At 49.2% G+C, this 12,846-nt stretch overlaps 1 protein-coding gene across 5 annotated transcripts in view; it reads left to right on the top strand.

The window, feature by feature from the left end:
- Nucleotides 1-12,846, top strand: part of acbd5a (acyl-CoA binding domain containing 5a) — a 211,814-nt gene that overhangs the window by 175,408 nt on the left and 23,560 nt on the right. For all 5 annotated transcript variants that reach the window (XM_072508428.1, XM_072508427.1, XM_072508426.1 and 2 more), the window contains one exon: nt 4,362-4,583. In XM_072508428.1, the coding sequence (XP_072364529.1) occupies nt 4,362-4,583 (222 nt within the window). The remainder of the gene's footprint in view (nt 1-4,361; nt 4,584-12,846) is intronic.

The following is a 12,846-nucleotide window of genomic DNA, read 5'->3' as shown; positions in this document are numbered from 1 at the left end:
AACTTCTCTCGCAATTTGTCTAGACAGATGAACCTACCATGCAGAAACATGTCTCGAAACCTCTCCAACCCCTCCCTCTCCCATGCCCAAATGATTAATTGAAGACCGACGGCACAAACCTATGGTTTGTGCAAATCGGAGCCAACAGCGACATGGAGCCCAGTTAAAATGCTGCCTAAACTAATGCCAAATCCTCAAAGTGGCTATCGCCACCGGGCTCGACGAGAATCTAGCAGGGGAAAACGGGAGTGGTGCTGTAACCAGAGCCCTCAGACTCGACCTATGCACAAAACCTCCTCCATCCAATCCCATATAGAGTCCGGATCTTTGAACCACCCCCGCCCATTATCAATATTTGCCTCCCAGTGACAGCATAACAGATTAGGTAATGCTAAACCCCTTGACTGCCTATCCTTTTGAAAAAACGTCTTATGAACTTGAGGACTCTTACCAGCCCAGACAAAAGTAGATAATTTGTTAACCCTGCGAAAGAAAGACTTGGGAAGGAAGACTGGGAGACACTGGAATAAAAACAAAAACCTCAGGAGAATATTCACCTTCACCGCCTGTACCCTTCCTGCTAAGGTCAGAGGGAGAGCATCCCACCTTTTCAAATCGGCCTGCACCCCATCCACCAGTTTATTCAATGTGCCCGGTCATGGGCCACCTGGATACCCAGATACCGGAAGCTAGTTTTGGCCGGACGAAACGGCAGCCTCCCCAGATCAGCTCCCCTCCCCAGGTAGTTCACTGGGTAAAATTCACTCTTGCCCAGATCTCCCCCACGTTGGAGCGAGTGTTCGTGATATATAGCAACAGATCGTCCACATATAAGAACATTGTATGTTCTCTTTCCTCCCTCCCTCCTCTTCTCTCCCCCCCCCCCCCGGTGCTCTAGATTGTTCTGCAATTTTGTGGATTTTCTGAGTTGCTGTGGCAAAATTTGTCAAAGCTGTCAAAATGTGAGAAGAGTCGGGGCGGCATGTGGCGGAGTGGTTAGCACTGGGACTGCGGTGCTGAGGACCCGGGTTCGAATCCCGGCCCTGGGTCACTGTCTCTGTGGAGTTTGCACATTCTCCCCATGTCTGCGTGGGTTTCACCCCCACAACCCAAAGATGTACAGGTTTGGCCGTGCTAAATTGCCCCTTAATTGGAGAAAGAATAATTGGGTACTCTAAATTTATATTAATAAAAATGTGAGAAGAGTTTTCAGAGCAGGTTGTTGAATGTGGATTGGCCTGAAGCCCCTTCGAAGCTCTTAATAAAAAAAATGCTTTTTCATCTCTGTAGTTACAGAACATCAGCCAGGCAGGGAAAAGCCTTGGCTGTGTAATTTTAATACAAGTGAGGTAACACAGCGTGGCAGAAGTCAGTGCCCTTGAATGCCCTTTTCACTTGTTTGAGGTGCTTCTGGACAAAGATTTCTGTAAGTGCACCTGCCCCAGTTCCTAAATTTACTGCAAATACTGTGACACAGATGGAAAATGATTTTCTGATGGTGCCATTATAATGTAGCAATTGCTCCCTCTCGAGGAAATTAAAGTTATTTCTCCAAAGTCTTAAAAGGGTTTTATTGAAACATCATGAACTTAGATAGTTATTAATATTGATTCTAATGTTTCAAACACAGCTTAAAACTCTTCACTTTAATGAAGTGACAATTAATGGAATAAACAATAAAAACTGCAAGAGAAGGCAAAATAAGAGTATAAGATGGAGCTGGGTTAGGTCATACGACCTACTCAAGTCTGATCTCCCATTCAGTAGGATGGTTTATCTTCTGATCTCGCCTTCACTTCTCCGTCCAATTCAATGCCCCATGATTTCCCCTAGAATCATTGAAATTGTACTGGTAATATTCAAAAGCATTTATAAGTAAATAAAGATTTGCAGGTGTGGGTAAGAATCATAGGGCATGATTCTCCGACTTCGTTATGCTCTCGCTCAAGCGTAAGAGGCCGGTGAATATGAGGAGAGGCCAAGAATGAGATCCGCGTCAGGTGCCAAACAGTTTGCGATGCAACCGGCCTGCTCCCGTGGTGAGAAACCAATTATCACCACTTAAGCCCCATTCCCATGCAATTAACGATAGCCACCCCATATCCAGTGGCCTCCTGTCATTCAGTAAGTGGTCACCTCATCCCAGGCAGCACTGGCTGCCTTGTGGCTGACTCTCCGGGACCCTCGGGGGAACAGGACATCTCTCCTGGCCTCCAAGGCGTCTAGCAGCCTCCCCAGATCAGAGTCCTGGAATCGTGGGGCTGGTCTCCTCGGCGCCATTGTTGCGAGCTGGCTGGGGTTGGCTGAGCAAGTGCAGCTTAAGTGCTGTCTACCTTGTTAGCAGGGGGCTGACGAACACGATCCCGGCTGATCAGCTGTTGAGCCTTCATTTGCGTCGAGAAGCCCGTGAGGCCTTGTTTTTAAAAAAAATTTAGAGTACCCAATTCATTTTTTTCCAATTAAGGGGCAATTTAGCATGGCCAATGCATCTACCTTGCGCATCTTTTGGGTTGTGGGGGCGAAACCCACGCAAACACAGGGAGAATGTGCAAACTCCGCATGGACAGTGACCCAGAGCCGGGATCGAACCTGGGACCTCGGCGCCATGAGGCAGAAGTGCTAAACACTGCGCCACCATGCTGCCCCCGTGAGGCCTTGTTAAGTGGACCAATTAACGTTGAATTGCGTTGCCGGCCTCGCTAGACCGAGCGCGGGAAGCACGCGACAATTCCTGCTCGCTACCACACTTCGAAAGTTTTCTGGAGAATTGAGCCTAGAATCCCTACAGTGCAGAATGAGGCCATTCAGCTCATTGGGTCTGCATTATCTCTCCAAAAGAGCACTCTACCTAGCTCCACTCCCCCATCCCCCTGCCCTATCCTCGTAACCTAACGTGCACATCCCTGGACACTAAGGGGAAATTTAGCATGGCCAATCCACCTAATGGGGCAGCATGGTAGTAGGGGCAGCATGGTAGCATTGTGGATAGCACAATTGCTTCACAGCTCCAGGGTCCCAGGTTCGATTCCGGCTTGGGTCACTGTCTGTGCAGAGTCTGCACATCCTCCCCGTGTGTGCGTGGGTTTCCTCCGGGTGCTCCGGTTTCCTCCCACAGTCCAAAGATGTGCAGGTTAGGTGGATTGGCCATGATAAATTGCCCTTAGTGTCCAAAATTGCCCTTAGTGTTGGGTGGGGTTACTGGGTTATGGGGATAGGGTGGAGGTGTTGACCTTGGGTAGGGTGCTCTTTCCAAGAGCCGGTGCAGACCCGATGGGCCGAATGGCCTCCTTCTGCACTGCAAATTCTATGATAATCTATGAACCTGTACATATTTGGATTGGGGGGGAAAGCTGCAGCACACGGAGGAAACCCACGCAGACATGGGGAGAACTTAAAAACTACACAGTCACTCAAGGCTGGAATCAAGCCCGAGTCCTTGGCGCTGTGACGCTGCAGTGATAACCATCGTGCCGCCTTTGTATGTGTAATGAGAAAATACAGGAGAAAGGTTTTATGTGGAAAAATCAAGTAATTGATGCATTACATTAGACTCAAACTATTTTCCACAACTTCTTGCTTTAAATGTCAGAAAATATAATTATGATTTTATTTGTTTCTTCACCACCATCCTCAAAATGCAAGTGCAGTTCAAAATGGCTAGTCTTCAGTAGAAAAGCTCCTCAGAATATAATTGTCCTTTTAGATCACTTTATTATCTCTCGCTCTCTGTATACGGTGTATGTTAATTTCCTTTTTGAATTTCAGCATTGCTGAAAATAGACACATTGTCAAAGATTTTTGTCTTGCACTCGTCAGGACAATTTGCAAAAATGCCAAATGTAAAGAGAATAACAATTTATACTTCATAAGAAGAGTGCCAATCAACCAGCATTCTTTTCATGAAGTTTAAATTGTTGTTCCCTTTCCATTTGGTATTCTTGTGAATTGTCCTCATGTGCAAGACGAATATCGACAATGGTGCCTTTTTTCAGCATTAGTCAAGTCTACTACCCGCCAACTCTTTTTGCATTTCCCGATTTGGCAACTTTTTCCAACCCAAAATATTAATTGTTAGCCATTCCGAGCCTTCAGGTTTGCTATTTTCTGTCTGAAATCTTTTGATGCATAATCCTCCAGTTGGACAACCATTTCTAAAGCCCAGCTTTCCCTTCGTAGCTACAATTCTTGTCTTTTTTGAGGAACCTTTTTGATGTATAAATGGGGAAGTGTCAACTAATGTGGCTCTGTTATCCATTTGTGGCTGTATTTTACTGTTGAAATAAAAGCTATTTTTAAAACAAAAAGCTAATTTGCATCAATTTGTTAAAATATTCACCCTGTTCTTCTGGGTTTTCTTCTAGAAGAAAATGAAGTAGTGAAACTGAAGGAGCCAGCACATGTGAAATTAGAAGATGTGAAACCAGGACCCCTGTTCTCCCAAGACACTGTTGGGGAGATGACAAACTCATGTACCCACGATGATGCCCCAAATGCTAAATTGTTGCTGAATGCTGAGGACCATGAGGGGGAAGCGAAAGAAAAGGATCAAACCATACAACTACCTAATATCAATGGTGAAATAGGTATGGCTGGCAATAACTGTTCTCATGAGCATTCTGAAACCATAATTTAAAAGGTTCCATGGAATAATGTCCATAATTACAAACTTTATTTATTTTCTTAATCATGCACTTTGCTGTTTACTCATTTACCATGCAACTGACACAGGAAGGGAAAATGTTATTTTTGATCTAAACTTGTATTTGCTGGCTTTTACAATGAATAATTGTAAAAAATTTGATGGTCAAGCTATCTTGGAAAAAGAAAATTGCTTTGTGTTTTTTCATGAACAATACAACCTCTGTTATGAAATTACTAAGTTTCTGGGAACTTGCAAGATAAAACCATTATTGACTTCCGGTGGCGGCCATGGAGTGAGTGGTTGCATATTTGGCAGCTCCCACTCATGGTGGTCTTTTTGTGGCCTTTACACTGGTTTGTCGCAGGAATTTTGTCGGACAAAGATGAAGAAGTGAGAGCAGAAGAGAGTGACCCCTAGTTTATGAAGTGCTCGGGAATGAACCAGTTGGTTGAGGCGAGTGAGGTGCAGACAACGCATGCAGCGGTGGTGGACAGGCAGGGTCTGGCTCCGTCGGCTCAGTGGTCGATGGACCAGTTGGTGAGCTTCTTGAATGAGAAGTTCACCCAACAGCGGAAGGGAAGTGCGGAGGACCTTGCCCGGGTGGTGGACTCGATCAAGGTGGTGGTTAACTGCGTGGAAACGAAACTGGCAGCCCAGGGACAGGCGATCCAGAGGTTAGAAGAGCAGGTGGGGAGCAGGAGGAACAGTCCACCTCGATGGCAGCAGCGAATGGGCTGATGTATGACCAGCAGAAGCGACTGCTGGAGAACTGTTCTCGGAGGCAAAAGATAAAATTATCATCTCTATCCCATCCTTTAAACAATACATAATTCCTTTGATATGGGGATTGGATAAACGAGGTTTACAAGTAGCAGTTCTTCACTTGTCCCCTCATGTGCGTGCAGCCAAAATGTATCTGTTTAACATTAATATTATGTTATTATATTATGTTGAGCTACTTAATAGACCTGAATTGTGCTAACTTGAGACCACAAAGAATATAGTCGAATATGTTCTTTAAAAGAAGGAACTACTTCTTTATATAAATCAATAACAGTAATAACTATGAAAAACCGGTCTAGCAAAACAGGTCTTGCTTGCAGGACACCCATGCAAAAGCCTGCCCAAATCTTGCACATGCTCGGAACTGTCAACAGATGCCAGCAAAACAATTACATCGGTGAAAGCTTATAAGATCTCAAAATGACACTCTGTAACATGAATGCGCATATTTATATTCCCAAATTAATGATGCTGTCCCAGTAGATATAAATTTTAGTAATTATTTTTCATCATTCTGATTCGTAGAGAAGGACATTTTGTAGGGTCTTTTATAGTATTTTAATTTGGCAGAAATTTTTTTTCAAGCAAAGTTAAAGTGAATAGCAGTTAGCTAATTAGCAGATAGCACACTGGTTAGCACTGTTGCTTCACAACGCCAGGGCCCCAGGTCCGACCCCTGCTTGGGTCACTGTCTGTGTGGAGTCTGCACGTTCTCCCCGTGTCTGCGTGGGTTTCTTCCGGGTGCTCCGGTTTCCTCCCACAAGTCCGAATGACGTGCTTGTTAGGTGAATTGGAGATTCTGAATTCTCCCTCAATGTACCCGAACAGGCGCCAGAATGTGGCGATCAGGGGATTTTCATAGTAACTTCATTGCAGTGTTAATATAAGCCTACTTGTGAGACTAATAAAGATTATAGTTCTTTCTCAGAGTCGTGTTAGCTTTCCATTTGCTCAATTAACTTGCTTCTGTTGTGATCCCAGCTGATAATACTGGATGAGTCAGATCACAGAGGGACTCCTGGCTTGATGGATCTTTTTTTAACCATGGAGGAAAGTTACTGAAGAGGAGTCTGCTGATTATTTTTTAAAACAAAGCCACGGTTGGAAGGATCGCAATACAAACACCAGAAGATGTTTCAATTTCTTTCCCCAGCAACATCTTTTACAGATACAAACCAGTGAAGAGTTACCACTAACTTGACACAAAGGCTGTTTGACTGGGACTGGCATCCATGCAAACTGTTTTCTTCTGGTGACCTCTTCAGCATTCACTTAATGTTCTAATCCAACTCTCATCTCTCTCTGAGACACCCAAAATAACCATAGTTTAAACTCACTGGGCCATAACTTGATCTGAGTGGTAATCATTGTCGGATTGCCACTCTACACCCAATTACTTGCTTGAAATTTCTCCTGTGCCTGTCTCGTCCGAATTTTGACTCCGGTCGGGCGAGATCCAGGCAGTGCAGCAGGCCCCGAGATCCAGTAGAGTAGAAATAAAGGAGGACACCCCACCTTGTTTGCAGCACTAGCTGTTGATGTGTTGGGTGCTCTGCTACACAGGCGAACCAACACGGTTGCGGATGGCGTAGCCACCTAAAATGGCTGATTCCCTATTAATTTGGCCAAAACCCGATTTTAAAATGGCTAACCGAAAAGGCTGATGGGAAAAGCAGCCAACAGGACACAAACGGACAGTTGCAGACAGAATAGCGTATTCGGATCTGGGGAAGTCGGCCCAGATCGATACCTAAGACTATGAGCAGCACATCAACACAGACATCTGCAGTTTAATCGGCTATCCCCGGGAACAATTGCAACATATTAGCAATTGAATGCCGGGCCAGACCTCTCGGCGCCTGCAGTGGCCGAACCAAAGACAGGTGAACGACCACCTCCCGATCAAGGAATCGCCCCGTTATTGGAGCATATCGAATCCAGTGATTGGGAACAAGTCCAATCACTTGGGACTCAGGGTCAAGGGCCGCCCCGAGAGGCGGGAAGCCCTGGGCCCTATAAAGAGAGGGGCCAAGTTCAGATCTCTCTCTCCCTTCTTCACCTGCTCGCAACCTTCGCAAGAATCTTCGACAAAGAACCGTAAGTCTGACTCCAGCGATCGCTACCCGATAGAGATTCCTAGCCATCGACCCGTATTAGCCTTTTGAATCCTGCAGGCCAGATCCAATTCGATAAACCATTTGTTTCCCTGACCTGGTGGGCCATCTCATAAAGTTAAGTATTGGCCAGTAGTGGTAGGTTTTGATATAGATAGTAGGATTATTGTGTAAGTATTGATTGCTGTACATAATAAATGACCGTTGATTTCAATCTTACTAAGCGGTGTGCTGACTTATTATCATAACTCGAGCTTGAACCACGTGGCGGTATCAGAAAGATACCTGGCGACTCGTGAGCAAAGGTGACATAATCAGAGCTAATAAACTAAGGCTAAAAAGAGCAACAATGGTACAACTCAGTTTTATTGCTAACATATATTTACAGTGGCAAATTGGTTACTTTGCTTCGATCATAACCCTTGAATCTGTGGACCTATTCCTAACACTATCTTGGAGTGGCACTCAGCACATGGTGGATGTCTGAGTGGCTTGCTGTGAGCTCTGTGCCCTGAACTGTCTCCTGCTGGAATGAGCGGGAACTGTGGTGTTCCCCGTTTTGTATTGTGTATGCTCTTGCCTGTGATTGGCTGTGGTGTTGTGTGTATTGATTGGTCCGTTGATCTGTCCATCAGTATGTATGTATGTTTGCAGCATGATGATTACCTGAGTATCATGACAGCTGTCATAAACCAGCTCGGCTTAAATGTCCATTGAAACTGACAGGCCAAGGTAAGTATCTGTGGTGAATGTATTACTGCTACCGTTCACCATTGTATTACATTACATTGTATTGTATTATGTTGATGCCCTTGTGGGCTCCGTCTATGGTTACACCTCTCGGGGGAGGTATATAGATCTGCAGCTTGTAGGCGGCACTCAGTACAGAGCAGTCGCAAGCAGGCACAGATCTAGCTGATTAAGACCACTGTTTACTTCAACTCTTCGTCTCGTGCGAATTGATGGTCACATCAATTTAATGAGCTAAGATATCGCTATGGAAGCCGCTCTTAAACCTGATCGACTGGAACTCGACCCACAGGCAGCTGAAGCCAAAGGCTCGCACTGGCTCCGCTGCTTTGAGACCTACCTCGCCGCCTCCTCCTCACCCGCCGTCATTGAGGAGCAGAAACTGAGCCTCCTCCATGCCCTGGTGAGCCACTGAATCTCAGTTTTTATCGAGAAAGTGACCACGTACGCAGACGCAGTCGCGATCCTGAAAAGACACTACGTGAAGCCGGTGAACAAAGTGTTCGCGCGGCATCTCCTCACCACTCGTCGGCAACGCCCTGGGGAATCGCTGGGGGAATACATACGTGACCCGAGGGTACTCGCCCGAAACTGCAATTACAAGGACATCACGGCCTCACAGCACATGGAACTCGCCATCCAGGACACATATGTGGCTGGAATCCAGTCCAACTATGTCAGACAGCGCCTGCTCGAAAAGGGCGCCCTCGACCAAGAAGAGAGGGTAAAACTATCCACCTCTTTAGAAATAGCTTTCCAGAGCCTAAATGATTTCCCCTCCGACCACGCGATTCCCTCGTGGTCAACCGACCTGAGGGTGCCCCAGGTCTGTGCCGCGCGGCTGCCCGCCCAACCTGGGGGGCAGTCTTGCTATTTCTGGGGTCAGAACCAGCACCCCAGGCAGCATTGCCCGGCTCGGACCACGACCTGCAGCGACTGCGGCAAGAAAGGACACCGCCAAAGTCTGCTTGGCCCGACTCAAAGCTCCTAAATCGCAGGCCCGAAGCACAGACTCACAGGTCCGCAGGCCCCGCAGCGTGGCTGTGTGCCTGCTGGTACCGCCTCCTTCTGACACGTCATCCGCCTTATGCTATCCGTGGGGGCCGCCATCTTTAACCCTACCCGATACGTGCGACTCATGGGGGCCACTATCTTGGCTGCCACCATCAATGCCGCCTGACACGTGCGACCAATGGGGGCTGCCATCTTCAACGCCGCCCGACATGTGCGACCGAAGGGGACCGCCATTTTGGGACCACCCCGCTACCTCCGACCATGCCGGCTACCCGCAGCTCGGCGTGGTCACCCTCGACCGGTCACGGCCCAAGCTCCTCAGGAACTCCATGATGACCGTCCGGGTCAATGGGCACGAAACGCCCTGTCTGTTTGACTCTGGGAGCATGGAGAGCTTCATACTTCCAGACACGGTAAGGCGCTGTTCTCTCCAGATTTCTCCCGCATCCCAAACAATCTCCCTTGCCTCCGGATCACATTCAGTGCAGATCCGGAGGTACTGTGTTGCAAACCTCGCGATACAGGGCACGGAGTATGCCAACTTTAAGCTCTATGGGCTCCCTGACCTTTGCGCTCCTCTCCTGTTAGGACTGGACTTCCAGTGCAACCTCAGGAGCCTGACCCTGAAGTTCAGCGGGCCCCTACCCCCTCTCACTGTATGTAGCCTCACAACCCTTAAGGTCACCCCTCCCTCGCTCTCCGCGAACCTCACCGCCGACTTTAAACCCGTCGCCACCAGGAGCAGGCGGTACAGTGCCCAGGACAGGACTTTTATCAAGTCAGAGGTCCAGCGGCTCTTGAGGGAGGGGATCATCGAGGCCAGTAACAGCCCCTGGAGAGCCCAAGTGGTGGTCGTCAGGACCGGGCAAAAGAACCGGATGGTTGTAGACTACAGTCAGATCATAAATCGGTACACGCAACTTGATACATACCCCCTTGCCCGGATAACGGATATGGTGAATCAGATTGCACACTACCGGGTTTTCTCCATGGTAGATCTGAAGTCCGCATACCACCAGCTCCCGATCCACCCGGAAGACCGCCACTACACTGCCTTTGAGGCAGACGGCCGCCTCTTCCACTTCCTCAGGGTTCCCTTCGACGTCACCAACGGGGTCTCGGTCTTCCAAAGAACGATAGACCGAATGGTGGATCAGTACGGGCTGCGGGCCACGTTTCCGTACTTGGATAACGTCACCATCTGCGGCCATGATCAGCAGGACCACGACGCTAACCTTCAAAAATTCCTCCAAACCGCCCAAGCCCTCAATCTCACCTATAACAAGGAGAAATGCGTTTTCCGCACAACCCGACTAGCCATCCTCGGCTTTGTCGTGGAAAACAAGTCCTAGGGCCTGACCCCGACCATATGCGCCCCCTCCTGCAACTCCCCCTTCCCCACTGCCCCAAGGCCCTGAAAAGATGCCTCGGGTTCTTTTCTTACTATGCCCAGTGGGTCCCCACCTATGCGGACAAAGCCCGTCCACTTATCAAAGCCACCATCTTCTCCCTGACGACTGAGGCCCGCCTGGCCTTCAGCCGCAGCAAGGCAGACATTACCAAAGCCGCGGTGGACGAGTCCACCCCTTTCCAGGTGGAGAGCGACGCGTCAGATGTCGCCCTGGCCGCTACCTTTAACCAGGCAGGCAGGCCCGTAGCCTTTTTTTCCCGTACCCTTTTCCCGTACCCTCAATGCCTCCGAGATTAGACACTCCTCGGTCGAAAAAGAAGCTCAAGCCGTTGTGGAAGCTGTGCGGCATTGGAGGCACTACCTGGCTGGTAGGAGGTTCACCCTCGTGACCGACCAACGGTCGGGAGCCTTTATGTTCAACAACACACAGTGGGGCAAGATCAAGAATGATAAAATCTCGAGGTGGAGGATCGAACTCTCCACCTATAATTACAATATTGTGTATCGTCCGGGGAAGCTCAATGAGCCCCCAGATGCCCTGTCCTGCGGCACATGCGTCAGCGCGCAAAGTGACCGACTCCGGGCCATCTACAATGACCTCTGTCACCCGGCTTCTCCACTTCATCAAGCCCCACAACCTGCCCTACTCCACCGAGGAAGTCAAGGCCATGACCAGGGACTGCCAAATCTGCGCGGAGTGCAAGCTGCACTTCTATGGGCCAGACAAGGCCCACCTGGTGAAGGCATCCTGCCCCTTTGAACGCCTCAGCGTCGATTTCAAAGGGCCCTTCCCCTCCACTGACCGCAACGTCTATTTTTTTAACGTCGTTGACGAGTACTCCCGTTTCCCCTTTGCTATCCCATACCCCGACATGACTGCGGCCACTGTCTTTAAGGCCCTACATAGCATCTTCACCCTGTTCGGTTTCCCCACTTACGTCCACAGTGATCGGGGCACCTCGTTTATGAGCGACGAACTGCGACAGTGCCTGCTTGGTAAGGGTATCGCCTTGAGCAGGATTACCAGTTACAACCCCCTGGGAAACGGACAGGTGGAGAGGGAGAACGCGACGGTATGGAAGGTTGTCCTTCTGGCCCTATGGTCTAGAAGTCTCCCAGTTTCCCGCTGGCAGGAGGTCCTCCCCGACGCACTCCACTCAATTAAGTCAATCCTCTGCACAGCCACGAACGAGACCCCTCATGACTGCCTATTTGTCTTACCCAGGAAATCCACCTCCGGGGTCTCGCTTACGTCCTGGCTGACAACACCGGGGCCTGTCCTCCGAAAGCACGTGAGGAGCCATAAGTCTGTCCCCCTGATCGGGAGGGTTCAGCTCCTTCACGCCAACCCTCCGTATGCTTACGTGGCACACCACAACGGCTGACAAGATAGTCTCCCTCTGGTATCTGGCACCTGCCGGTTCCCCTGCGACCATCACCTACCCCCCTCCTACACCGAACACCGCCCCCGCCCCTACATGGCCTACACACACACACACACACACACACACACACACACCCCCATCGCCGACCTACAGTGATGAAGCTCCAGCCGACATGCTCCCGGAGTCAACGAGCCCAACACCCATGCCCGCAGCGACAAGTTCAACACCCGTGCCCGCAGCGAAGCCAGAGCTCAGACGATCGCAGCGAACGATCAAGGCGCCGGACAGACTCTATCTGTGAGCCCACTTCACCCCCGCTGGACTTCAATTTTTAACAGGGGGTGAATGTGGTGAATGTATTGCTGCTACCATTCACCGTTGTATTACATTACATTGTAGTGTATTATGTTGTTGCCCTTGTGGGATCCGCCTATGGCTCCGCCCCCTCAGGGGAGGTATATAGATCTGCAGCCTGTAGGCTGCACTCAGTACAGAGCAGTCGCAGGCAGGCACAGATCTAGCTGATTAAAACCACTGTTCACTTCAACTCTTCGTCTCGTGTGAATTGATGGTCTCATCAGTCTAAGCCAAATGGATAGGATTGGACCTTGCAGGTGGGGGGGTGGTTGGTCAGGTTGGGCATGTGGTGTTTGAGGGAGTCAAGCTGGGGTGGGGGGTCGGGTCAGACATGTGGGATTGCGGAGGGTGGACCAGGTCAGGGAAAATCCACGAGTAGTCAGGGAGGGG

Source organism: Scyliorhinus torazame, chromosome 6 (assembly GCF_047496885.1).
Source record: "Scyliorhinus torazame isolate Kashiwa2021f chromosome 6, sScyTor2.1, whole genome shotgun sequence".
Lineage (NCBI taxonomy): Eukaryota > Metazoa > Chordata > Chondrichthyes > Carcharhiniformes > Scyliorhinidae > Scyliorhinus > Scyliorhinus torazame.
This window is presented reverse-complemented; position numbering and strand designations above follow the sequence as displayed.